At 36.1% G+C, this 24,976-nt stretch overlaps 1 protein-coding gene across 1 annotated transcript in view; it reads left to right on the forward strand.

Annotated features, from left to right (window-relative positions):
- The window catches only part of PTPN4 (protein tyrosine phosphatase non-receptor type 4), a 105,086-nt gene that overhangs the window by 61,387 nt on the left and 18,723 nt on the right, over positions 1 to 24,976 (forward strand). The window contains exons 12-16 of the mRNA XM_062497999.1: positions 2,511 to 2,574; positions 8,823 to 8,995; positions 12,684 to 12,752; positions 19,349 to 19,483; positions 20,583 to 20,741. Coding sequence (XP_062353983.1) covers positions 2,511 to 2,574; positions 8,823 to 8,995; positions 12,684 to 12,752; positions 19,349 to 19,483; positions 20,583 to 20,741 — 600 coding nt within the window. The remainder of the gene's footprint in view (positions 1 to 2,510; positions 2,575 to 8,822; positions 8,996 to 12,683; positions 12,753 to 19,348; positions 19,484 to 20,582; positions 20,742 to 24,976) is intronic.

Here is a 24,976-nt window from a genome sequence, read left to right on the forward strand (position 1 = left end):
GAGTTCCTTCTGAACCTTTGGTTTAGTCTGCTGCATCCCTCCACTTCCTTTAAGATCTTAAGCTTTGCCATCACACAGCTGCTGGAGCTGAGTTTGTCTTTGGCTACTAAATCTGGACAGTCCTTTCCTGTTTGCGAGTTGAGTTACCAGGAGCATCTTCCCTGGGTGACTGGCCCAGAGCCTGTGTCAGAGGTCTTGCTCTGGAAATTTGCTGGATTTCTCATGTCCTGCTTTATCGCTCTCCCAAGGGTCTGGGTGACAAAGCCATTATGAGAACCATGGCTTGATATCGTGAGACTCCTTTCATGCATTTGAGTGCAGACTACAATTTATACTAGGATTTCAAATATTTCTTCATTTATGAAGATATATTTCATTATTTAGGATGTCTGAGATGACTGTAGATAGGAAAACCATACCAGGAAAATAATACTGATGCCTGCCTGTTCTTATGCTTTTCCTTGGATATGCAGTATTGTCAACAGTCAGAGAAAGGAAGCATAGGCACACATGCCATTTTCTTGGGCTGATTATGGATGTGGTCATTCAGTGCCTAGCGGGGTATTAGCAGTGCATGGGAACTCTCTTATCTGCTGTATTTTTTTGAAATAACTGGGAACAGCTTTGCTGAGTCATTTCTTTGTACTTGAATGATGGCTCTTTTCAGTTGAGTTAGACCTTATTGGCTAATGTTACAGCTTTGAATCTGCTCCAAATGGTTTCAGGCTTAGAAGTCAGCTGACCTCACTCTGTGAGCCTAAATTATGGGATATGATTAAATCCCTGTATGTATTATTCTTATTCTCCTTGAGTTTGTAAATCACCAAGGGCGGTAATTTCTTTAGCAGAAGAGGAAACCCCAAAGAGTGAAAGATAGTAAATGTTTATATAAACTGAATAATTGCTAAGTAAATCTGATATGTCACAAAGTGTATGGAGCTCCCTTTTTAGAAAAGATATATATTTAAATGTTCTTTTAATTGCACTGTACACCAAAATGTTAGAAAAATTAGTAATAGCTTACTTGTTGATTAACTGCAGCCTAAATAGTCTAATATTGTTTTTTTCTGTTTCTCACAGTCAGACTGTTAATCACTAGTACATGTCCTATCCAGCAAATATAAGACCCATCTTATATTACCCTTAAGCAGTTTTTGTCACAGGAGGTTCTAAGAAGATTGATGTATTGCCAGGGGAATAGTTTGAATTCAGTAGATAAGTAACTCCCCTTTAAGTTTCAAATCATTGAGAAACTAATTCTGATAGCAAAAATTCAAGAATTAAAAAAAACCCTAAACTAACAAATAGGACAGTTACTGCTGCTGTGGGTTTTATTATTAACTGTTAAACTAATGGCAAGCCTGGGAAAGGAAAAAAATGGTAAAAGATGTAAATAAGCATAATTTAAACACTAATGTTCACAGAGTCTTTATATTACTGCAGATAAAGACTCTCCCAACAAATTAGGACATCCCACTTAGGTTCCTGCTCTGAATAATCCCCTGGAGAAAAATGTCTTCATTTGATTTAGTTAAGAAGATAATTTCTATATATAGATAGCCAACTCAGGTGTCTGTTAATGTTTTGCTTCTCATCCTGCTTGGTCTAAAGGGTTTTTTTTAATTAGCAAGTGATAAATATGCAAGTAGTAATTCCAGTCAGTTTGCAGTCTTGTATCAGTTGTTCATTTTTCAAGTAACTGTTACTATGTTTTTCTTTTCACAATTTGAACCTCCCTTTTTTCTTGACCAAAGTGATACTCCTGTGTATTTAATAAAATATATGAACTATCCTAATATTACATTTCTTTGAAAAAATGTATCATTAAATTGTGATGAAAATACAGCCTGTCTTTTCCCATTTTGTATAACCACTATTAGAGTGACCATCCAAACCAGACTGGAATTACTGTCAGTATTTCATATGTTTATAGATAACCTGAAAGGTGAACACTCCTGTAGGCAGATTTTTCCCTGTCTTGTGATATTGTAAATGTTTTTTTCCTCCTAATAGTGTGATCATTTGTTTTAAGGTTGCGAGTCCCATCTCTGTGCTTACATCTTAGCTATTTTACTAAAACAAGTTCTGGTTATATTTAAAGACTTGTAAGAACATAGAGAAAGAATGTCTTTCAGGGATCAGGTGAAGTTCAAAGGATTTTTTTCATATTCTAAGGGATAATGAAAGTGGCTTCAGAAAAGAGAACATCTGCCTGGAATGACCTGGGGATAGAAAAACTCTTTGGGCTTTGGAATGGGGAAAAGATACCAAAATTAGCAAATGCCTTGGGTTTAGGATGTAAACAAGTGAAATTGATGGATAATGTAAATATACAGCTCATAACTTTCAAATTATACAAAATATTTTATATAATCTTTGGTATCTTATTTTTTGTCCATGGAAATGAAATCTGTTCTCTCTAGAAAGTATATTTTGTGTAGGTGTTTAAGCCTTTAACCATGATTCAGTATATTAAATGTTTTAGTATTGTGGTTTTATTTTTCGTTTAGGTTGAAGATTGTAAAAATTTCTTTCAAGTGCAAGCAGTTTTTTATTCAACTTAGGAAAGAATTGGTGAGTACTGTCTTAAATTTGATCTGAAAACAATGAAATTTCTTCTACTGCATGTCTGCATTACACTGACTGATACTATGTTGATTCTTGGCTTTGTCTGCAATTAAAAGTCCAGTTTCACCAACATTGTGGCTGTTTCATGTTTCAAATAGGCTATTACAGTGCTTTATTAGTTTTCTTTTTAATTTGATTTCCCTTATACTTTAGATACTTTTAGTTTTAAATTTGTATGCAGGAAATAAAAGTTGTTTACATAAGATAAGTATGGAAAAGGTTGAAAGTAAGTCAGTATTAAATTTAAATTTTATAAAAAACCAAACTAAAACTGAAGGTAGTACTTGATGCTGCTTCAGTTGTGTATATGCTTGTAAATTGGTGTTTGATAAACATGTTGATTTGTATTATTCCGATTCGGTAATGCATAATGACTTTATTACTTATATTTGTAGTTCTAAATTACACATGGTAAATTTTTATGCCTGCTTCTGAATTTCTTGTGGAAAAGGCTGGAGCTGAATGTTTCACTGCTTGAGGTGTGTGTTTGCTACCCCAAGAAGCACCACAGGACCACTGTGCATTTAATTCAGTGAGAAACGGATTGTTCTGTGCCCCTGAGAGATGAGCTTCCATCACAGACGTAGCCCTGGGGAAAGATGGAGGAATTTATTAAAACTATGACTTCATAATTTATTTGTCAGATTAGTGAAGAGGTTTTGTGCAATTCTTACATCTGGAAAGATTTACTGTGAGGGTGGTGAGACACTGGAACAGGTTGTGGGTGCCCTAGGCCTGGCAGTGTTCAAGGCCAGATTGAAAGACCTGGTGTGGTGGGAGGTGTCCCTGCCCATGGCAGGTGGGTTGGGATTAGATGATCTTTAAGGTCTCTTCCAATCCTTAATGTTCTGTGATTCTATGATTCAAAGACCTGAAATGCAGAGTTACAGACTAGATAGAAAAGATTACTCTAGGCAGAAATGCATCTTGAGTGTGTCCTGGTTTAGGGCAAAATTTGGGAGGAAACCCAAACTGATAACGAACTCCGTGCTTCTTTTCTCCCCCTTTGCTCTCAGAACCAGCCTTAAAGGTGCAGAACTCAATATCCAGCATAAACAGAACAGACAGTTGGGGATACAAACATCATACATAAAGTCACCCCAGAACAGAGTACTATAGGGCTGTTCTGGGTTTTGAAACAATATGGTTAAACAAGAAAAACATGTGTTCTGTCAGGTCAGGCCAATGTCTGGTGATTAGTGCTGAAAACAGGAGTCATACAGGTGTATAACAGTTCTGTCATAAAAACAGATCCTTTAAAATCATGAAGTGAACAGGAGTGTCTGTCAATGTGAGCAGACATCATGCAACGTGAGCAGAAAAGTGGTGATACAAAAAAGGTGGAGAGGGAATGTTGTATTGGGGTAACACAGCATTTTTGTAGAACCCCACTGGAGCTACAGGCTTGTTCTCAAAGGCAGGCTGAGGTCAAATTTTGTCTTGATACCAGTGTGTGTAATTTCCATTGCAGTTGCAGGAAAGTTGAATTTGCATGTGAGATGAGAATTTGGGGGTTTTTTGGAATTCAGAAATTATGAACTGCAGTTGTTTTCTAAATCAAAACTTGATGAAAATGCTGTGGTAGCAGAGTTCAGGACCTTGAAGATTAAGATACCTAGATATAAAATAGGACTGGGTACTGTGTACTTGAGTATTTCCTCTATTTTCTGCAAAAAATAAATCTCCTTATAAGAGATGGTAATACAACGATAGCTTTCTCATCTTGTTTCTCTGTTGCTTTTTAATGCTCTACATATTGTTACTTGCATGAGAATGTAGTTTATATAATTAATTTCTCTTCTGAGACATCTTATCCAAGCCAAAAAATTTAAAGGCCTTGCAGTGTATTTCTTTAAACTTTGTGTATCAGATGAAAACTGGTGGCAAGAACTTAATTTTCATTTATTCCAAGTCATGAATATCTTAAGATCAAAGCTCAGATTTGGCTTCCAAAGAAGTCATACTTAAAACTAATTTTTTAATCACAGCTAATATTAAAATTATTGTTTCCAGAGTTATTTTTGCTGACTAGATTCATAGGATAAGATTCATCTCACCGATATTCAGCTTTGCGTAGGTTACAAGAACCTATTTTCTGTTTCATGATACTCGGCTCACCAAAGCTCATCATTAGATTTCCTTTGTAATAATAATCACCTACAAAGGTGTAAAGGCTGAAATACCTTGCACAAACAGGAAATATGTTTTAGGATGGATTAGGTTGCTCTCTGGTAGTATATTCTTCCTTTTGCTTTTGTTTTTGCTTCCATTAACAATGAAGGGAGCCTAAATGACTCTCTTTAGGCAGCAGACACTAGGTGAAGTGACTCAGTGATTGCACATTTGGTATGTAAAAGATCTCTGGTCTAGTTCTTTGAGTGCATGTTTTAAATCACCTATTTACAATATAGCAGAGGAAATACATTCATGGTATGCTGATGATGTGTTTCAAACTGGTGTGTAAATATATAACAAATTGTACATCTGAGAAACTTCATTGATTTGAATGAAAAGCTGAGATGCTGTAGAATATTAGGTTAGTGGACTTGGGAAAGAAATCTTTCACTGTTTTTTTTTTTTTCCCAACTGGGCCATATAAAGATTTATATAATCCTTAAAAGATATTTTTCAAATACTGCTAATGAATGTTGAGAGCTTTTAATTGCAATAGTCCTCAAAAGTGCAAGTGCCTTATCTCATAATCGCCTATTAAATTTATTTGCTGACTTGGCATAGCTTAAAGGCATCAACATGACTAAAGAATGATTTACCTACTTTTATTAGATTGTATCTGTGTTTAAATAAATCACTTAAATGTAGTGAGATGAAGCAGTTGAATGTCACAGTTGTTTCCCAGTGGTAGTGTAATACAATATTCAGTGGAAGCTGGTGGAGTATTCTGACAATCATATGGCTGAGCATATATCCAACACTGGAGTAGATTTTTTTCCATTGTTTTTTTATTATTTTGTGGGGGGAAAGTATGTTATATGTAGGACTTCTTCATCCAGCCCCATAGAACCCTAGCTTCATTAGAAGCCCCCTGAGCCATTACCTCAATAGCAGGTTTTTCCTCTGTATCTTTGTTCTGCCTGTTCTGTGTGCTGCTTCCTTTTCATGCTTTGAAGCTGCTTGAGAATGATTCAGTAGTTTATCTTTTCTAGATGTCTCCCTAAACTTCTCTGGTTATGTTTAGTTACACCATTAGCTGTAGTAATATCAGTAGCCATTATCCATTTCTTAATGCCATCCATGTTTTTGTGATCTTGATCCTTTGACAGATAAAGATCCTTTGACAGCTGTTCAAGATTTTCTTTTGCTCTTTTAGAGGCCAGATGTCCATTGAAAAATTACTTGAGTCCGGAACTAAACAATATGATAGGTTTCTGGCCATAACTGAAACCTTGTTTCAGTGAGTGGCCAAGATAATTGATTTAATTTTTTTAAATTATAGATTATGTATCTGAAGTTTGTGCTTTGTATTTTGACTTTTTGACTGACTTCTAGAAAGAACTTGGTCTGAACTTGTAAGGTGGTGCATGGGCTTATCTGCCCAAGTACATACTTGATCTTAAGTAGCACTTGCATTCATTAGATGCCTTCTTGATTGCTGCCTAATCCTATCAAAGTTTGTGTGTTGCCTTTTTTTTGTGAATATCAAATACTGTTGGCAGAGGTATCTGTGCTGCATCTAAGCTTTCACTGTACTTCTGCCCATTATTTCTGGAAGAAGTCTATGGGAGCATCTGCCATTATAAAGTCTTTTTGTCTCTCTGAGATGTGGTAGGGAATTCGTGCTTTTCTTTTCTGGGATTTTTCCTTGTTTAGCTAAAGTAAAAGGGTCTCATTAGAGATTAAGTTTTTCAACCCAGTTTCTTTTCTGAGCAGCAAGAGTTCTGCTCTGAAGTCACTGTTTCAAGGCAGGCAAAGGTGGGTTTGAATGAATGGCCCCACTCAAGTTGCTTATTCAAATACTGAGCTGTTCTGTGGGAGAGGAGCACCAGTATCCAGTCTGCTTTTTTGTTGGGCTTGTGTTTTTAATAATAGGAATCACAAAGATTACTTGGACTTCACTATACCTTACCTCTGTTTTCCTGTCTTACTGTAGTTTTGTGTTGGGGCCCGGAGCTTCATTACCACTATTGCATCCCAGCTGCTTCACTCTTCCTCTCCATAGCAAGCAGACTGTTTTCCTCTCCACAGAAACAATTAATAAGATGATAATTTTGGAGCAGAATCCTGCTGTGACTCTCTGAGGTAGTCTTCTAATGTTGATCTCAACAGACATAACCCCTGAAATGTCTGCATGTCGTTATCAGACAGTAGAGCATTCTCCATCTTGCTGGAGCCTTGTGCTATAAAAACATTCCATGGGCTGCAGGGCTGCAGTATAACTGTCCTGTTACTTTATGTGATTTCAGCTGAAGTGCCATGGATATTACAAATGTCAGCTTGGGGTCTTGTGCTGAGCCCGCATTGATTCAAGCCTGGTGTTCCCAAGGAATACAGGAACCCTATTCTAAATCCAGCAGTAGAACCAGAATTATCAGCTAAGATGAATTTCAAGTGCCAGATACATTAGAATATTACAGAACCATCAAGGGTCAATAAGGGAGGGATGAGTGCACTTAGGAGACAATATCATATTATTCTTTACCTTAAACAATGTTTCCCAGCTGTAATTGAAATGAAGGATAGGGCTTGAGAATCAGTTCTCCCTGCACTGCATGAAAGCTTTAAAAGCTATGAATAGAACTATTGTTAAGGTACCTTTAAAGCTCTAGCACACCAAGTTCCTGTGAAAGTGCTGTCTTGCATTACAATTAAGTTGATCTTGCTGCAGCTCCTTCTCATCCTGCCATACCAGCTCCTCCTTCATGATTCATGTCTGATCTACTGATCAGATGGTGGCATAAGATTTAGATCAGCTCACTTTCTGGAATACAAACTAGCAGAAACAGCAGGTTATATTTTTTCCCCAACTCATAATTATAATACTTTAAATGACATTAAAATGCATGATCAACAGCTCCATATAACTTGTCAAATTTTCTTTTCCAACTGTTTAAAAGGCTGACAGAACATGAAAATTTGCTAAATCATGATGGCCTGTTGTTAGAATCTAAAAATTTAGCTGCTTCATCCTTTACTGGATCTAGATGAAGGCAGTTCATAATTACACGTAGTTGCTCTCTTGCAGAATAGTAGTCTACCTTGTTTATATTGTTTGATTTTTATATTGTTGATGAAACCTTTTATAGCTGCATAGATAATGGACTTGATTTCTGTTATCTTGTTTCTGAGTGATTTTTAAATGGTTTTGTTCACATGTTCATTTCTTGAATATATTTTCCTAAATTTCATCAATAAATATGTAGAATTTGCTGGCTTTTTAAAATCCGCTTTATTTTGGCCTAAATTTTTCCTATGGCTGAAAATACAGTATCCTTCTTGTTCCTCAACACAATACTGGGTGAAGAATTGCAGGTCTGGGTGAAGAATTGCAGGTCTCTCTGTCTTGGTTTCTCAGCAGATCTGAAGAACAGCAAACCAACAAAACCTTAACTTGGAAAATGACTTTACTACTAAGTGAAATGAGTTAAGGTGTGCCAAATGTTGGGAAGAATTTAGTACTGTGAAGAGAAAGAAGAACGCTGCTGATATTTCTGAACCTAAGGAGCTTGTTATCAAGCTCTCTCAACAGGCAGAATCGCTTAGCTTCCTTTGCTGTTTTGCTTCTTGCATTTCCCAGGAACCTAATGAGTCATTTACACTAGGAACTGTCACTTGCTCTTGAGATGGATACCTGTTCCCAGTCTCCAGCTGCTGCATGTGCATGACAATTACTCAACTGTAGTTTTGAACAGAGGCACATTGTCTTTGAGCTCCCAAATCATGGAATTCTTTGCATGTAGTTTGGGTCATACCTTTTAGACTTGTTTCTATATAAGTCACCCTGTTAACCTTTGAGCAGGGTCTTTTAAAAAACAAACAACAACTCAAAAGAAACCTCTTTAAAGAATTTGTAAAGGTATTTTTAAAAGGTTTGTTTTACATAAAGTTAATAGAAAATTAGAGTACCAGTTCAAATAGCATGATTTAAGAAAAATACCCAGAAGCCAACAATATTTATCTTATTTTCAAAAATAACTTGGAATAATTCTTAACTGAAATACATTTTTCTCACTTTTTAGCATGAATCTAGAGAAACATTACTGGGATTCAATATGGTAAATTACAGAGCATGTAAAAATTTGTGGAAAGCTTGTGTTGAGCATCACACGTTCTTCCGTTTGGACAGACCACTTCCACCTCAGAAGAACTTTTTTGCACATTATTTCACTTTGGGTTCCAAGTTCCGGTACTGGTAAGTGCTGATTTGAAATACATGGGAAGGAATAGGAGTGCTCATCAATAAACACAGGGAATTATCTAGAATCTATATTAAAACATAATTCAAGTACATTTTGTAACCTGCAACTGTTCCCCTTCCCTATTGGCCTAAGTTTTAAATGTCACTAATTTTTTATGATAGCTTGAAAATGGTTATTATATTATTAGTGGTTGTTATTACACTAGTGCTCAGAGATTGTCTCCCAAGCTGCGTTTCTTGACCTGTCCTTTTGCTGGGTTATGTTTATCTTAAAAATATTGTCTCAAAACTTCAAAGTCTTTGACCTGGTGTTTTTGAAAACTGAGTCTTAGATACTTTGTGCAGCAACAGCAACAAAGTAGACCTAAATAAATGCCAAATACAAATCACTGAAAAGATCCTTGTACAAGTAAAGCCCACTTATCTACATGTATACAAATAGGAATTAGGTGAAAACAAAGGACATAAATGCTCTGTATCAAAACCAGAACTTTAGAAAATAAGGAGAAAATTAAATCCATATTTTTTTTAGGATGAGCTTAAAATAATAGGCAAAAAAAACTTGGAGGTGCACAGAATGACTGTGCAATAACTATAATCCCTGTAATGCTGGAGTGGGTGGCGTTGGGTTTTGGTGGTTTATACTTTTTATTAAAAAAAAAAAAAAAATCTCTTCAGTGACTGAATTAACTGTCTCTTCACGTAATGCAGAATGCCAGTGGTTTAAATCATGCCTGAAACAGAAAATAACAGAGCTACTACTAATCGTCCATCTAGAATGGCAGTAGTGTCTGTGACGTATAAAGGGACATGATGAAAAGCTAGAAAACACAATAACAGGCTATTTCTGTCACACTTGTGAATTGCATAAATGTATAAAGAGGAAAGTAATTCAGTGGCTAACTGTTTATAGCATCTGTTTTTGACCAGCATTCACAGTACTCATTTGAAAAACAGCATTCTATGGTCCTGAACAGTGTTTGAGACTTGAATCAATGTTGCTGTAGAGAATTTCAGGGAACTTTTTCATTTCTGTAAGGATTTTGAATCTGAATCATTGTGGTTACTATTACAGAATAACTCTTTGATGATGACATTCAACTTAAGCTAACATAAGATGAAAAGGGAAACTGCATAAAAATGAAGAAGGTCATTAAAGTTGCTGAAACAGCCAAAAGGCTGGAATTTCTGCAAGTGGTTTGAGAGCTTGTTGAGAGGCAGTGTAACAGGAGTAACATGGCACACAAGGAGAGGTTAAGGGCATTAGGCTTGTTTAATCTGGTGGAAGAGGAAGATAAGGGGGAATTCAGTAGAAATCCTAAAGCTACTTCAAGGGTAATGTCAGTACTGATGGACCCAAAGGTGCTGGCAACAGGCAGGTGAGATTTCACCTTGAAGATTCTGGGTGGACATGAGGCAAAGTGTTTGGTTTTTCAGAGCTTCATTGCTGGAAAATTGGACTGGCTGTGGGGTCTCTGTTAGTGGAGGCTTTGAAAAGTCAGCCAGACAAAGCCATTGCTAGAGGTGACCTAGTGTTAGCAGGAGATTGGACTAGAGACTTCTAGCCAACATTTTGTGATCAGAAGGAGTCAATAAAATACAGAACTGACAGGACTAGACATAATTATCTCTTCTGAAAGAAATCAGGGACATGAAATTGTTCAACTGTTAAATTGTTACATAAGCTATTTCCATTGGTATAAAATACTTCTATGCATCAAATATTAAAGCAAAATTGGTTGGTTTTGGCTTTTTGTTTTGGGTTTTTTTTTGTTTGTTTTTTTTTAAAGGCTTCCAAGAGGAGTCTAGAAGATTGTTAGTGAGCAAATGTGACTTCTGTACACTGTCATTGGATTTTTCAAAATGCTTCTTACAGTATTCCTCACCAAATACTCATGAAAAAACATGAGGCGTTTTACTGTGTATTAGCATCTCTTTTAACCAGATGGGAAACAAGTAGGTTCCTTCTTCACAGCGGAGGGAAGTTACCACTGAAGTGATACAGGGTTTTGTAGTCAAATCCGAAGTCAGCAGTAGGTTTTGGTGGTGTTTCACAGTGAGGGCTGAGTAGGCAATAAAATAATAGATCAAGTTCAGTGCCCAGAAATGCAAAATAAATTAGAGAGAAAAGAGCAGGAATATCTCTGAAAACCTTAAATCAGTTATTAGTAGTCGTTATAGAAGGACAAATACAATGATACTCGAATTATTGGGTAGGAATAAAGGGAGATGCAGCCAACTTACTGCTTGCTGGAGTTAAAAATGTGTAACCCCAGCAATTTAGGTGGTAGCAGGTTTGGAAAGAAATTTCCTGGGATTGCAGCATGGCAGAGGTTGGAAGGCAGCTCAGGACATTGTTGAGTCCAGTGCCCTGTTCTAACAGGGTCCACTGCAGCATATTGCCCAGGAGAGTATCCAGCCAGGTTTTGAATGTCTCCAAAGAGGAAAACTGTGCCCTCTCTGAGCAACCTGGTTCAATGTTAAACTATCTTTGAAGTAAAAGCTTTGTTTTGTTTTGTTTTGTTTTGGTGGGTGGTGAGGCTGTTATTTTGTAGCCCTCTCCTTGCTGCCTGCCCTGATAAAGATGTCTCATATTTCTCTTTGTGCCGATTGCCTCTTGTCCCATCTCTGGGCTCCCTTAAGAAGTGTCTGGCTGTAATTTTTACTTTCCCTTTCTTGCATTTGGTCCTCCTGAGCTTTCTCTTCCTGAGGATGAACAGTCCCAGGCGTTTCAGCTTTTCCCCATCCATCAGATGCTGCAGACCCTTAGTCTTTGTGGCCCTTTGCTTGACTTGCCGAGCTCTGGAACTCCACCAAGCGTTCCAGATGTGCTCTCACCTGTGCTGGACAAACCTGCTCTCCAGCCAGGTGACAGTCAGCCTGTGTGTGGGGTTATTCCTCCTCAGTTGCAAGTCTGCATTTTCCTTCACTGAATTTCATGAGATTGCAGCTGACCCATTTCTCAAGTCTTCACATATCCAGTAGTTTTGTAATATGAACATGAAAATAGCTGATTCTTTGGTTTTGTGATGTAAATATCCCTGTAGGACACTCTGTGCTTTGCTGGTATCTTGTCACTAATTCTTAAGTGCTGATAGATACTCAAAAATGGCATTTTTTTTCTAGAAGAGAAATTATGAAATATCATAAATAATTTTTGATTTGACACAAGACATCTGGTCTTATATGAAAAGTCAGCAAGTTCCAAGATCTAAATTTAGTTTTGACAAGTGGCATAGAAGAGTACAAACCTGATGTGCTTATAATGTAATTTTTTTGTGGTATTTTACTAAACTAAGTAGCAACTAAGTTATCAACGTAGCAACTAAGCAATTCAGGGAATAGTTTAGGAAGAGTATGGAAGAGATGCTGTAAGTTTTTGATGGGGACTATAACAGGAAATATTATCAAGTGTTAAGTGTTACCCAAAGATCCAAGCAGAGATTTCTTACTGCTTTGGATAAAAAAACAAACAGAAGGGAAAGCTTTTGTTGAATCTAAAATTATTTGGAAAGAAGACATTTCTATGAAATGCTTTCTGAGGTTATGCTATACTGAAGCTAGGACAATTGCATGATTGAAGAAAGAATTTAGGCATTTTGTTGAGACGGTTCAATTTTAAAGAATAAATTGTTATTGAATAATATTGGATTTAGCAGTTTGATTTTGTTTTGCTTCCCAGTGGGAGAACAGAAGTCCAATCTGTGCAGTATGGTAAAGAAAGAGCAAATAAAGACAGGGTATTTGCAAGGTAAGTAATTTACATTCTTTACTATTTCCCCCTTTATATATTTTGAAAACTCAGAATAGCCTTCAGTCTACGTAGTTTGTTGTTATATGTATTAGTCCTCTTAGTGCTATTTTTATTGCAAAGAATGGTCTCCTGCTGTTAAAATACTCCATTAAAATACTGTGTTAATGGATATTTTTGTCTGTGATAATAACCTGCAGCTGTACATGTGTATTTCCTTTAGAATAAGTCCAGTGAGTCTTTCTTGTGAGAACAGCTTTATCACTGTAGTCTCCATGAGGCATTTTACCATGAAAAGCAAGCTGCCTCTGGAGGTATTTGGTCACAGAGCAGTTGGCTAATCAAGAATATATTGCTTAATTTTATTCCAGGCTCCTGAGGAGTTTAGTGATTACAATGAAGGAGTCAAGACATAGATTTAGTTATTTCTTCAGAAATTATGATGCTGTTTTCCAAAGTAAAACAGCTGCTACATCCACCTGGCAGTTTGCTCTGATCATTAATAGACTTCTTTTGGGGAGGGGACTGCTCTGTCCTTTTTTTATGCTTCTGCTTATACTGATGTCTCCAAGATGTCTCTGGAGTTCAAATTTATGCTTGCACACTTCTAGTAATAAGTCCAGGTGCCTTTGTAAGTGCCTGCAGACACTGTTTTTAAGGACATTGGTGAATTCTGCCTTGATTTCCTTCTGTCTCTCCACATATTCTTTCCCCTTGTGCATTAGAATATAATTTGGGTCTTAGCTCAGCCCATCATAGATATATAGCTCCATACTAGGTTTGGGAGGCAGAAATGCTGTAACATGCTGGTTCAACAAGTAGATTTTATAAAACCATTTTTTTGTGTAAAATTACTTTTTCCTCTATTTAATTAACTTTGGGAATGTGAGTGAATTTAGATATGTACTTGGAACAACTATTTTTAGTACTCGGGAGACTCAACACTGTGACAGGTGAGCTTTACTTCTGTACCTGACAGCTATGAATCAGTTAAAAACTATTCTTCTTGTTGCACTCTGAACTTGGCAATTCCCCACAAGTCAGGAGAGTGGAAGAGAGCTGATACTTTGTTTTGAGGAATATTTTTATCATTTCAGAAACTCTTATGCAGTAGATGGCAGTCTTCCCTTGCAGCAAAACCCAGGAAGTGCTCCTGGGGGTCACTTCTACTTTATGATATAAAGTTGGATAAAATCGATTAAGTCACTAAGTCAAAAGCCATGGCTGGAATTGCTCTCATTTTCATAAATCTTGGCTTTTTTAGTTAATAAAAATCTTGAATTTTCCATCCTCAGGAAGTTTATTTTCCACTGTTGCTTTTTTATTAAGAAATAGAGCATCTGTCCACATATTTTGAGTGTCTAAGAAATGTTGATGACTGATGTCTGAGGCATATATGTTTATATCAGTGAAATGAAATAATGGTGTATTGTAACAAATACATCTCAAAAGGCTTTTAATAAATCAGCTGCTTCTTCTTCCATCTTCCTCATGACAGTGTGCAGTTAATGCATTTTCAATTTTAAATATTTAATGTTTCTTAATATTTTCAAGACTGAAAAAAGCTTGAAACAGAAGACATTTCTGGAACACAGTGTTGTTCAAGAAATTTTATCTAAGAACATTAATTCTGTTTCTTCTAAACATTTATATTTCAAGTTGACATACTGAGTGGATGTCAGCCTTTTTGTATTCAAACAGAGGATAAATTTTGTTTTCCAAGATTTTTCCAGGTATAATGTGGGCTGTATTCCTGGAACCTGCCTTTCTCTTTTATGGTGTGTCTTTGTCAGACAAAGTCATGGTTGTGTTGAGCAGCTTTTTAAGCTCTCAGGTAGTCAGCATATTTTGGTTGCTTTTCAGTGTCTTTCTTGAGATTAGGTGGGCACATAAATTTAAATAATTGCTGTTGCTTTTGTTACTATTATTACACAGGGAGATTTATTCAAGATCAGTTAAAATTTTTTTGGTGTTTTTTTGTAGAGTTATCCAGATTTATTCTTGGATTTATCAGCAATATCTAATTAGGAACTACTTTATTTCAACTAATGCTGTCTAAGCAAACCTTTAAATCATTTCATGGTAAGAAAATGAACACAAAGAATTACACTGAGTTGTTACTTGAGTGATCTGTTTGTTCTGAGGTGGGAATTGATGATTGCCACAAGTAATGACCAGCTTGTCTGGCCTTTGCATGCAGATTGAAACGTGGGTACAGAGCACAAGACAGGGAAATAAATTTTTTAACAACCATTTAAATAAAACAAGCAGTTTCAACCTACAGGAGGCAGGCTTAGCTGTTTATTCTCAGGATTTTACTTGAAAATTAGCTGAAGGGTATTTTTTTTTCCAAATCACAGGAACATTTACTTTTAAAAATTGAATTATTACTGTGAGGCATATATTTTGTAATAAATTGCAGACATTTTGTAGATGCTGTTTTCGTAATCTTTGTGCAGCATGAAGTTCAGTGTTCTGAAGACTGTTGCTGCAGTTGTTTAGACATTAGAGGTTTTTTTGTTTGTTTCTTTAAACCATTTTCATTACAGCTGTTCTCTTGGCCTCACAAAACCCCATAAGAATTCACTGAAACTTAATAAAAGTAGATAATAAGAGTAAAAAAGGTTCAATCAAGTAATGAATTGAGAGAATGCTTAAAGGGCACTACTTTCTCTTAGGGTCCTTGCAAAATATTCTGGGGCTGTTCAGTTCTGGTGTGCACAGGGGCTGAAAGAAGAGTTTCAGTGAGTGGGTGTCAGTCATTTGTATCTGCAAACTCCCTATCATTAAAATGCAGTCTCTATTTCTGAAAATTCAGTCTTGCTTCAACTATGCACTTAGGTCAATTAAATAATTTTTCAGGTGTTTTAAGTTGTATATGTCATTTGTGTGATGTACCTTGCTGATTTGTGTATAGTTGGAGTCTCTCGGTCTGCAGCAGTATTTGTCAGTTTTGCTGAGCAATGCCTTGCCTGTACTCATTTTCAAAATACAAAGCAAGCCTGTGGCTTCAGATTATGTTTCTTTATGGGGCAGAAGTTATTGTTTAAATTCCACATGTATTCCCAAATGACCCCTTTGTTCCTTCCCAACTTCTGGAAGATTTTATCCTTTCAGCAGTGGGGTGCCAGACAAATTCTGTCATTGAAGGCTTTTCTGTACTGTAGCTGAGCTAATATAATGCCATGAGGTTTTTTTAGTTGCATTATGTAATTTCATCCCTGCTACTCAGTTTTGGGTGTTCTGGTTTGTTTTTTTGCTTTTTTTTGATTTTTTTTTTTGGGGGGGGGGTGGTTTGCATTCGCTATAACATTGCAGGTCGCAGACCAGGGAGCAGGTAAAATTTTCAGTTTCTGTTGCTACTCAAATAGATGGGAGTGCTTCAAACTTTCTTAGGAATGTCTCTGCAGATAGACCAAAATTAAATCTGAAAATCGCTATTTTCTTAACTATCAGTGCCCTGTTCTGGGTGCAATAGAAGCATCCAGGCTGAGCAGACAGAGCTGGAATTTAGAATTTCAAAGTTTTATACATCTTAGTTCCCTTCCCCTTTTTCCTGAGCTGCACTATGGCATGAGAAAATTATTTTAGTATTGTTAGAAGTCAGAGATACTTGACAAATTTCACAACAAATCTTATATGTTAAATAAAATAACTTATTTTTAGATTTAGAAGTGTTGAGGGGAGAACTAAAATCAAAAAGCCACAGCACTAAGAACTTCAGTTCTGCAGTGTGGTAATTTTTTCTTTGAAATTTCTGCAAAGACAGGAAATTGGGGCAACAAACATGAGTGGGTGGGGACTCTGAGGTTAGAGCTGTTAATAAAATAAATGAAATGAAGCTGTGGTGATAAACGCTGCAGCTGTTTACATGGTGGTAAGGTATTGCTTCAGAAAGATCAGACCATACCCACAGTAAAAGGTGAGTGTTTTCTTGAAATTGGATGTTTTCATAGGGAAGCAGGTGATGCTTTGCTCATTTTGGAGTTGTGTTCATTTGTTGTATGGATTGAGGAAGTTTACATAGACATATTTACGGACTGTGACTTAAGATACAAAGCAGTGGGGGTTTTGAAGCAGTCAAAAAATGTAATTTTTGGGAAAATTTAGGGGGTTTTCCCCTATATGCTCCTGTGTCTCTTTGTAATTTATCTAGTTTCACACAGGCAAGGATGGTGCACTTTTACTGTTGTTGCATGTTAAATAAAGAAAAGCCCCCTCTCCAATTCTCCTACATTCCATTTGTTGCTTTTTCCCTGAAGGTAAATGCGGTTCCATAGTTGCCTTTACCTGTCTGTCAGCAAATACTGTATCTGCAGTCCTGTATTTACCTAACTCAGCATTGGTTATAGTATGTTCTTCTGCATTTTTCCCTCAGACTGTTCTTTGGCTGGTAGTATAATCCACCTTTGGCAGAGCTGGCTCTTGGTGCTCATCTGCTGGCTGCAAACAGATGATTGGGTATCAGCAGGGTCCAGCTAATCAGAGCTCTGAGCAATAAAAGAAAAATGAAAAGCTAGAATTAGACATGCATTTCAGTTCTGCTATTTCAGTTTCATGTTATTTTACCTGTTCAGAGCTGCTCACATTTATATGTTTGTGAAAGAAAGATATCCAAGTGTTTTGAGTTGCTCACATTGGAAGCAAATTACAGAAATTGGAATTTTGGTTTAATTGATCTGATACCAAGCTAATTATTTTTCAAATCAAAGTAATAGTCCTTAAATATAGTGAAACACGCTAAGAAACTGGATGTGCCTCTCCTGAGGCATTGACACTTTCCCTCTTTTCAAATACCAATATACTATTAGATTCTTCCCCCAGGTGGAATAACTCCTGAAACAGTATTATTTAGAATAGCCTATCTCTCTTAAATGTCTGAAATTTGTCAGCTGTTACTCAGTAAGACTTTCAAGCAGCAAAGCAGAATGAAATACATGTTTAGAACTGCTTGGTGGGATAAAAATAAATCCCCCACAAGCATACCACCTCTCCATTAGTATCAAACAGTGTTGACATCTTACTTATTTCTGTATGTGAAGCTTATTCAATATAATGTTTGGTTGGTTTTTGTTGTACACTTTTTGATAATATTAAGGTTATGACTTGCATTGAGTTTTAAGTTCTCGGAGAAGGAAAATACATTTGTAACCAAGTTCCTCATTTTCAGAGGATGTAGTTTGTGTGCAGGTAATTCCTTCGTTTCTCAAAGTTCCTTCTTTCTGAGGTTGCTCTTTCAGTAAACCAGTAATAATGATGACAATAAAGAACAGTTTTATCATGTGCCACAAGGACAGTGAAGGCAGAAATTATTTTTTTATATGGGCTTTTGGAGCTGTAGTGCTCATACAATATGTTGTCACTTCATTGTGCAAAGGTGGAGAATTTTGTGATAGAATATGGAGGCAAATGGAAGTGAAATTATCATGTCATGGATGATTGAGGTATCACTGGAACTAGAGAGGGTTGGGTAATAATAGAGGAGAAATCTGAACTATGTAGCACCATCAAAACAGTACAAGTAAAGTAAAAACACAGTAACACATAATATACAGGACATGTCTGGATTGTTTAAAAGTATTTGTGTTGTTAGCTGAATTTTTAGTTGAAAACAGCAAGCCACGAAAGTCTGGGTATGTTTGGTTGCAGGATAACTGAAATGCTAAGAAAAAAGAAACCACTGGTGATTTATTTTGATCCTTTCCAATATAAAAGGGAAATGTCATATTTCATGAGAGAATACAAGTCTGGTTTCATTTGTGCTTAAGAAATAGGTGAAAGGCACAGCAGGAGATTGTAGGCATCCTGGAATGACTGGGAAGAAAAAGTTTTGTTAATGTCAAGAAAGGGCAATGAGTAGAAAATAGAATTCCCTTTGTATAAAAGCACTGCTGAGAATGACCTTTAATCTGAAGGACATTTCTGGCATAAAACCGAATGAAGTTCTGTTACCCCCAGAGTTTAAATAGTTAAATATTATTATTGCATCTGCCTGACAAGGGACCAGGCATGTTCTGGGGGAAAGCATATAATCTGGATGCAAATACCTGAAGTCTAAACAAAACTAAACAAAACTTTGCAACTCTGTTGCCATGTTGTTGATAACCTCACTTTCAGTTCTTCAAAGTCTTTAGGAGTTTTTTGGTGTGATGTTTTCACTGCTTTTCCTGAGGGGCTAAACAGTTGTGTTAGTGTTTTTTTTTTTTTTTCTTTTTTTTTTGCTTGTTTATTTGTTTGGTGTTGTTCTACACTTTGCTAGTTCAGATCTCTCAATGATTATGCTGTTTGAGTCAGATTGTCTTTGAGGCATTAGAAGTTTAGTGAGTTCACATTCTGTCTTGCCTGTCTCCCTCACAACCAACAGTAGTTTATTACTATTTCAGTGGCATTCTTTTCAAAGTACAGTAAATGAAGCACAGTAGATGGAGAAAATACAGAACTGCCCATGTAAATACAACTTTGCATTATTACATTTCCATTCTTGCATATCATTTGGTTTCCTATGATAGAACATCGGTTTCCTTCTGGTAAATTTTATATAACTTTGTTCTTACATCATACAGTTTTTGGTTAATCATTTTACTTTCTTCTTGTAGATCCCCCAGTAAACCCTTGGCACGGAAAGTAATGAGTGGGATGGATTGGGAAGTAGTGAGTAGGAACTCACTGTCTGATGACAGGTTGGAAACCCAGAGCCTCCCATCACGGTCTCCACCTGGAACCCCAAATCAGTGAGTAGCATCAAATCTTCTCTCCCTACAAGTGACTTTCTACCTCTCATGTAAATGACCTCCTTGTGTAATAAAAAGATTAATGTGTTATGTAGACAAATAGCTTCAAAAAATGTGTGCCAAATGAGTCTCTGTAACACTTAGCTTCAGATTCAAAAACAGTTTTTGGAGGTGAGTTTTAGGTGCTTCTCACTTGGCCTATGAAAAGAATAGGGTGTATCACACTACCTTAAATTTGAGAGTTTGCATTTTCTTAAGCACAGTTAAAACTAAATTATTAATTTGGTTTAAAAAAGACTCTGATGACAAAATCCGTGTGATATTCTAAAAATAATTTGTTTTGTTCAATACCACTTTTTAAAACATTGGAGAAAATGCTTAATTGGAAATCCTTGCAGGTTTATTCATCTCAATTTTTCTGCCTTTCCTCTCAGTGTGCACTCTTTTCACAGGATAGAGCCTTCTGTTTTAAGCTAGTGAAAAAAACATTCCTGATTTCTTTTGGAAGGTGACCAGTTTTCTCAGTGTGCTGAAACTTGCTTAAGAATCAGTACTACTCAATTTTGTATTACATAAATGACAATATTTTAAGATTCTGAAGCATATTATTCACAAGATTAATGTTATAGATACCTGTAGCATTTAAAAAATACTGAAAAATTATGTAATAATGATACTTCAAGCATAACAAACTTAATCATGCGTATTTAAAAGAATTTTAAATGTTGTTGTGCTAGTTTTTAAATGGGAATAAAATACTGAATTCCAAAAATGGTAAAGACTCTCAGTGCAAAGCTTATGATTCTTCTAGGAGAAGTTGCAGGGTTCCAGGCTTCTTTAATTAAAAGAAAATAAATTTTAAAATAGCCCTTAGTGTTTATTAAAATAATTTTTGAACACTTGAAAAAATTAAATACATGTTGATCTGATAACAAAATTGTTTCACTGATTGCTGAAATTTTATTACAAAGGTGTATGAACATGTGCTTTCACTGAGAGCAAATAATTTTTTTAGCATCCCATTTCAGTGGGTGCTATCAGAAATGTAGATTAACAACAATACTCTTGTCCCATTGCGCTGCTCTGCTTTCCCTCTTAGTCGAAACTCTGCCTTCACTCAAGAAGGAGCCCGGTTACGACCCTCATCAGTTGGACATTTAGTGGATCATGTGGTTCACAGCTCCCCGAGTGAAGTATTTGTAAATCACAGATCCCCATCCTCCACCCAGGCCAACAGCATCATACTGGAATCCTCCCCGTAAGTTCTGCTCTTAGCACACCAATGTAGCGTGCAGGCCTTCTGAAGAGAAGTCAGCAATCTTGGCCTTGAAGAATTTCTTGTTAAATGTGGCGTCAGGAAGAGCCAGGCAATCTGATAAAAAGGTAGCTGTTATTTAAGACTATTAGTGTAGCTCTTACTGAGACAAAGAGCTAGATGATACAGAACTGAAGACCTGTGTCTGACATATTCCAGGTTCAGGATTACAATACCATCCCCACCAACCCAAACTGTGGGTTTGCTGTAATGTGACCATCAGTATCTGTATGTAGAGCCTAAACTTGGGTATTGATAGAACTGAAGAAAAGTTTTAATCCCCACACGCTTGGAAATGTTGCATTTTGTCAAGGCACAGAAGCGGGCTTTACAAATTACATAGCCAAAATACCGTTTGGACATTGCTAGTGTATTTGTTATATTGTTACAGAGTCTGTTTTTCTAAGCTGACACTGTCAGGGTTTTTTTTCCTCAGTTGTGCTGAATATTCTTTATACTGTAAGCTTACTATAAGATACAATGGGCAAAATAAAAACTATTATTGTGCGTTGGGTCTAGAAGGAAGACAAAGAAACCCGTTGAGTTATTCAAAGATAGTGAAATACTCAATAAATTGTGTTCAGAGTATAGATTAATTGGGAAAAATACTGCAATATATACCATTTTAACACTGCCACTGTATGCTCTTAGTATAGCTGTACACGTAATGCCAGATATGCCCTCATAATTTGGTATAATGGTCTCTGTTAGCAGGGAAGCTGTGCAAACGGTTTCAAAACCAATTGAGAACTGTAAGCAACACATACCTAATTACATGTTTATAAACAAATGGTATGTCTCAGGAAAAATTACTCTGGGAAACTATTTAAATACAGTTCTAAAACCTTGCTTTGACTGACTGCACTCAGTTTGAACAACTGTGTAATTTTTAGGAGGGAAATACATTACAAAATTTTTAAAGTTTTATAAAATAGCATATGATGCTTTTTACAATAGGCTGCAATATTTCCAACTTGACCTTCAGCTAGTTACTTAACTTTCAGGGTTATGTAATATTAATTTGACTTAGTCATGTAAATTCTCCTTTTTTGGTGGACTTTTTAACATATTCACATGTCAAAGGACTCTCAGAACTGGAACAGTGGTGAATCTTTTCTCATATTAGAGTTTTTGTTGTCCAAAGGCCACATGGGGTCAGGTTCCTTCTGTTCTAAGACTTGCAACTGAAGTCAGTTATGAGAAACCCTTACCCTCTGTGAATACACAGAGTGAAACAGTGAAGAAAGCACACTTTTAAAATAATCTTTTATTCATATTCCTTCACTTAAAGTAGTATGAGATCTTCCTGAGTGTTCTTAGGATTTGTTTATTTATTCATTTTTTGAGTAAGTCACCATAGAAATGAGTCTTAGAGAGGAAGTGGTTTTGTATAATTCTGGCTGTTCTTTTTCATGTTTTTGTACCCTTTATGCCCAAGCAGAAAAAGTATTGCTCTTCCATCACTAAGTGTTTAGGGGTTCAGGTTTTGGGTTTTTTTCCTCTTATTGGAAGCTTAAAACTAAAATTTAATATCCCAGAATAGATCTCTAGTATAAGATACTTTTAAGAATGAGGACGTTGACTTTCAAAAATACATGAATTAAGGTCTTTTGAAGGTTTAAGGTGATGTTACTGATTCAAGATTTGCCATTTATGAAGAAAAATAGTAGACGTGAAGTTTATATTAGCTATATAATTTTAAACTATACTCTTCCACAATCCAAAAAGCTATTTCTTAACCAATTTGATCTTTCTGGCTGAAAAGATTTGAGTAGTCCATGTGCTGATTTGTCAGACTTTTATTTATTGATCAAATTTATATGTGTGAGTAAGAGGGGCTAACCTGACTGGCAATAGATTTAGTGATCTTTTTGAATTTGGAATCAACATAGCAAAAGAAATTAACAGTTTCCATGTAGTTCAGAAGAATATTATAGCTAACCTTTAATTGCACATCTTTACTCCATCTGCATGTCCTATTCAACACTAAATTGAGAGATAGTGTTTGTAGTTCCCTGAGGTAATTGTTACCTCAAATTCCAAAAGCACGTGATAAGTGTTTAGTTTAATAAATTTATGGGGTTTTGCATGGGACTTTTTCTAAATATATCAAAAAGATCAGACCGGATATCTGTAACAAAATACCCAAAGCTTGCCGGTGCCAGGGTTATTTTATTATTATGTAAATTGCTGAATTCAGTAACAGAGAGCTGCTTTGCCTGCAAAATAGGCTACTTTCACTACCATTGTCTGAGCATTCATAAGGAAATTCAAAGCTGACTGGGCAAATATAAAGCAGTGAAGTTTATGCCTAAGGCTTGATTGTTAGTTCTCACAATTCATTATGCTAATATATTACAGTACTTGCATTGCTGCCTGTAAAATGCTCATTTAAGTAACTTTTCAAATCTTTCTATAAGTTTGTGTGTTCAGTAGGAATTGATTTATGTTTGTTGACATGTATGTACAGACATCTAATCAAACATAAGACCCATCTTCTACTTTTATCAGAATAACTTCTTTTGTCTTTCTATTCATGTTTTTTCTTCCTTTTTTTCTTTGGCTTAAAACTCTCAGGAGTAATTGTTTTCAGGAAAATACATAACTTAAAAGACAGAGTAATCTGTGGTGGCTAGACTTGAATGAATGAATGCATAGGCAGCTAAAAATCTCTGGGTGACCTTTTTAAGTCAATGTCTAAATAGTTTATAGCTGTCTTACAGATTTGTTTTGCCAATGTTGACAATCATCATATTTTTCTCTCCACAAAAATGAATTTTAAAAAGCTGCTTATCTTGAAAAATGAAATGTGTTCTTTTTTCTGTTACTTACACTGAAAAGTGTTAAGAAATAGTATTTTTCTTCCCAACTGTGTTTTGAACATGAGGTTCTTCAGACGTCAGACTGAATAATTAGTACTTTTTTTTTCTTTTAACACTTCATGAAAAAATATTTTCTGAAAGTTGAAATAAAGCAGAAAAATAGAGAAAAATAATGTTGGGATCTTTTCGAATGTGCTGTTCTCTTTCATACACTGACAAAGATGTTGCCAGTTTTGTTTTCTAAGAATACTGACTAATTTTTTTTTTAACTTAAACAGAAAATGTTTGGCATTTGAAAGTGAAGTGTTCTATTTCCCAGTTTTCATACTTTTTGACAGAGGTTCATTTTTTTTTTAAAAAATCAGTATACTCAGTTTAGCTCAACTTTTTTTATTATTTTTAAACATGTATCTGGGAACTGCCTTTCTTAAATTGCATAGAGATAAATTATATGGCATGGAGTTTGATGTATGCCTTAGGTTTTCAGATTTGCAGCAACCTGAATCCTTGTGCAGTGTCCTACTGAGAGTCTGCTAACAGTTCACGGGGCAGAACTGAATGCGGTAGAGCTGCTCACGTGGCCACCTGTGCGTTTTGGAGGGAGTTCTGTGATGAGTTACCACTACAGCTTGCTGATAATGAAAGGATCAGTGTCCTGCTTTTGCCTCTGGGAGTGTCCTTCCCTCCTTGCATGGTGGCCAGCCCTGAGATAAACCATAGGACCCAGTCTTCTCCAAAAAGTATTTTTGGCTGCCTGGTGTAAGCTGCCTTAGCTAAGGGAGGAGCACCACTTCTTCAAGGAAGCAGCCAGGGATGGGGGTGAAAGAACAGACACTCCTATTTTTGGTGGCAGCCTTCTCTTTAGATTTAGCTGTAACCTGTAAGTTCATTCTTGATGGTTTATGGATCTGGCATCAGTGGGCTGTTGTCGGAAATCGTTAAATGACTTAATAGCACCTTTTAATGGGGTGTGCCTGTGGAGGACGACATATCCTGCTGGTATTTAGAAACTGGCATTCAAACCAAGTTAATGGGAACTGTGAGCTCGCTGCCCTTTTGAGCCTTTCCAAATGTTCTTCTTAATTCTTAAATATAAATCCATATAATGAAAGATGATTCATATATTTATGTAATACAAATTATACAGTTAAGCTTTTATTCCAAGAGAACTAACAAAAGGAATTTCTCCATATTATACAAAAACACAGAGAACATTTTTATTAATCTAGAATGGAGTGCTTGCAGATCAGAAGCAGTGAATTAAGCATTCTAAAACCATTTTTTAAAAAGGCCATAGGTAGAATATGAACTTGCTGGTTCTGTATGGAGTTACTTATCAAGAAAAATGCTGCAACA

This window comes from Cinclus cinclus, chromosome 9 (genome assembly GCF_963662255.1).
Source record: "Cinclus cinclus chromosome 9, bCinCin1.1, whole genome shotgun sequence".
Lineage (NCBI taxonomy): Eukaryota > Metazoa > Chordata > Aves > Passeriformes > Cinclidae > Cinclus > Cinclus cinclus.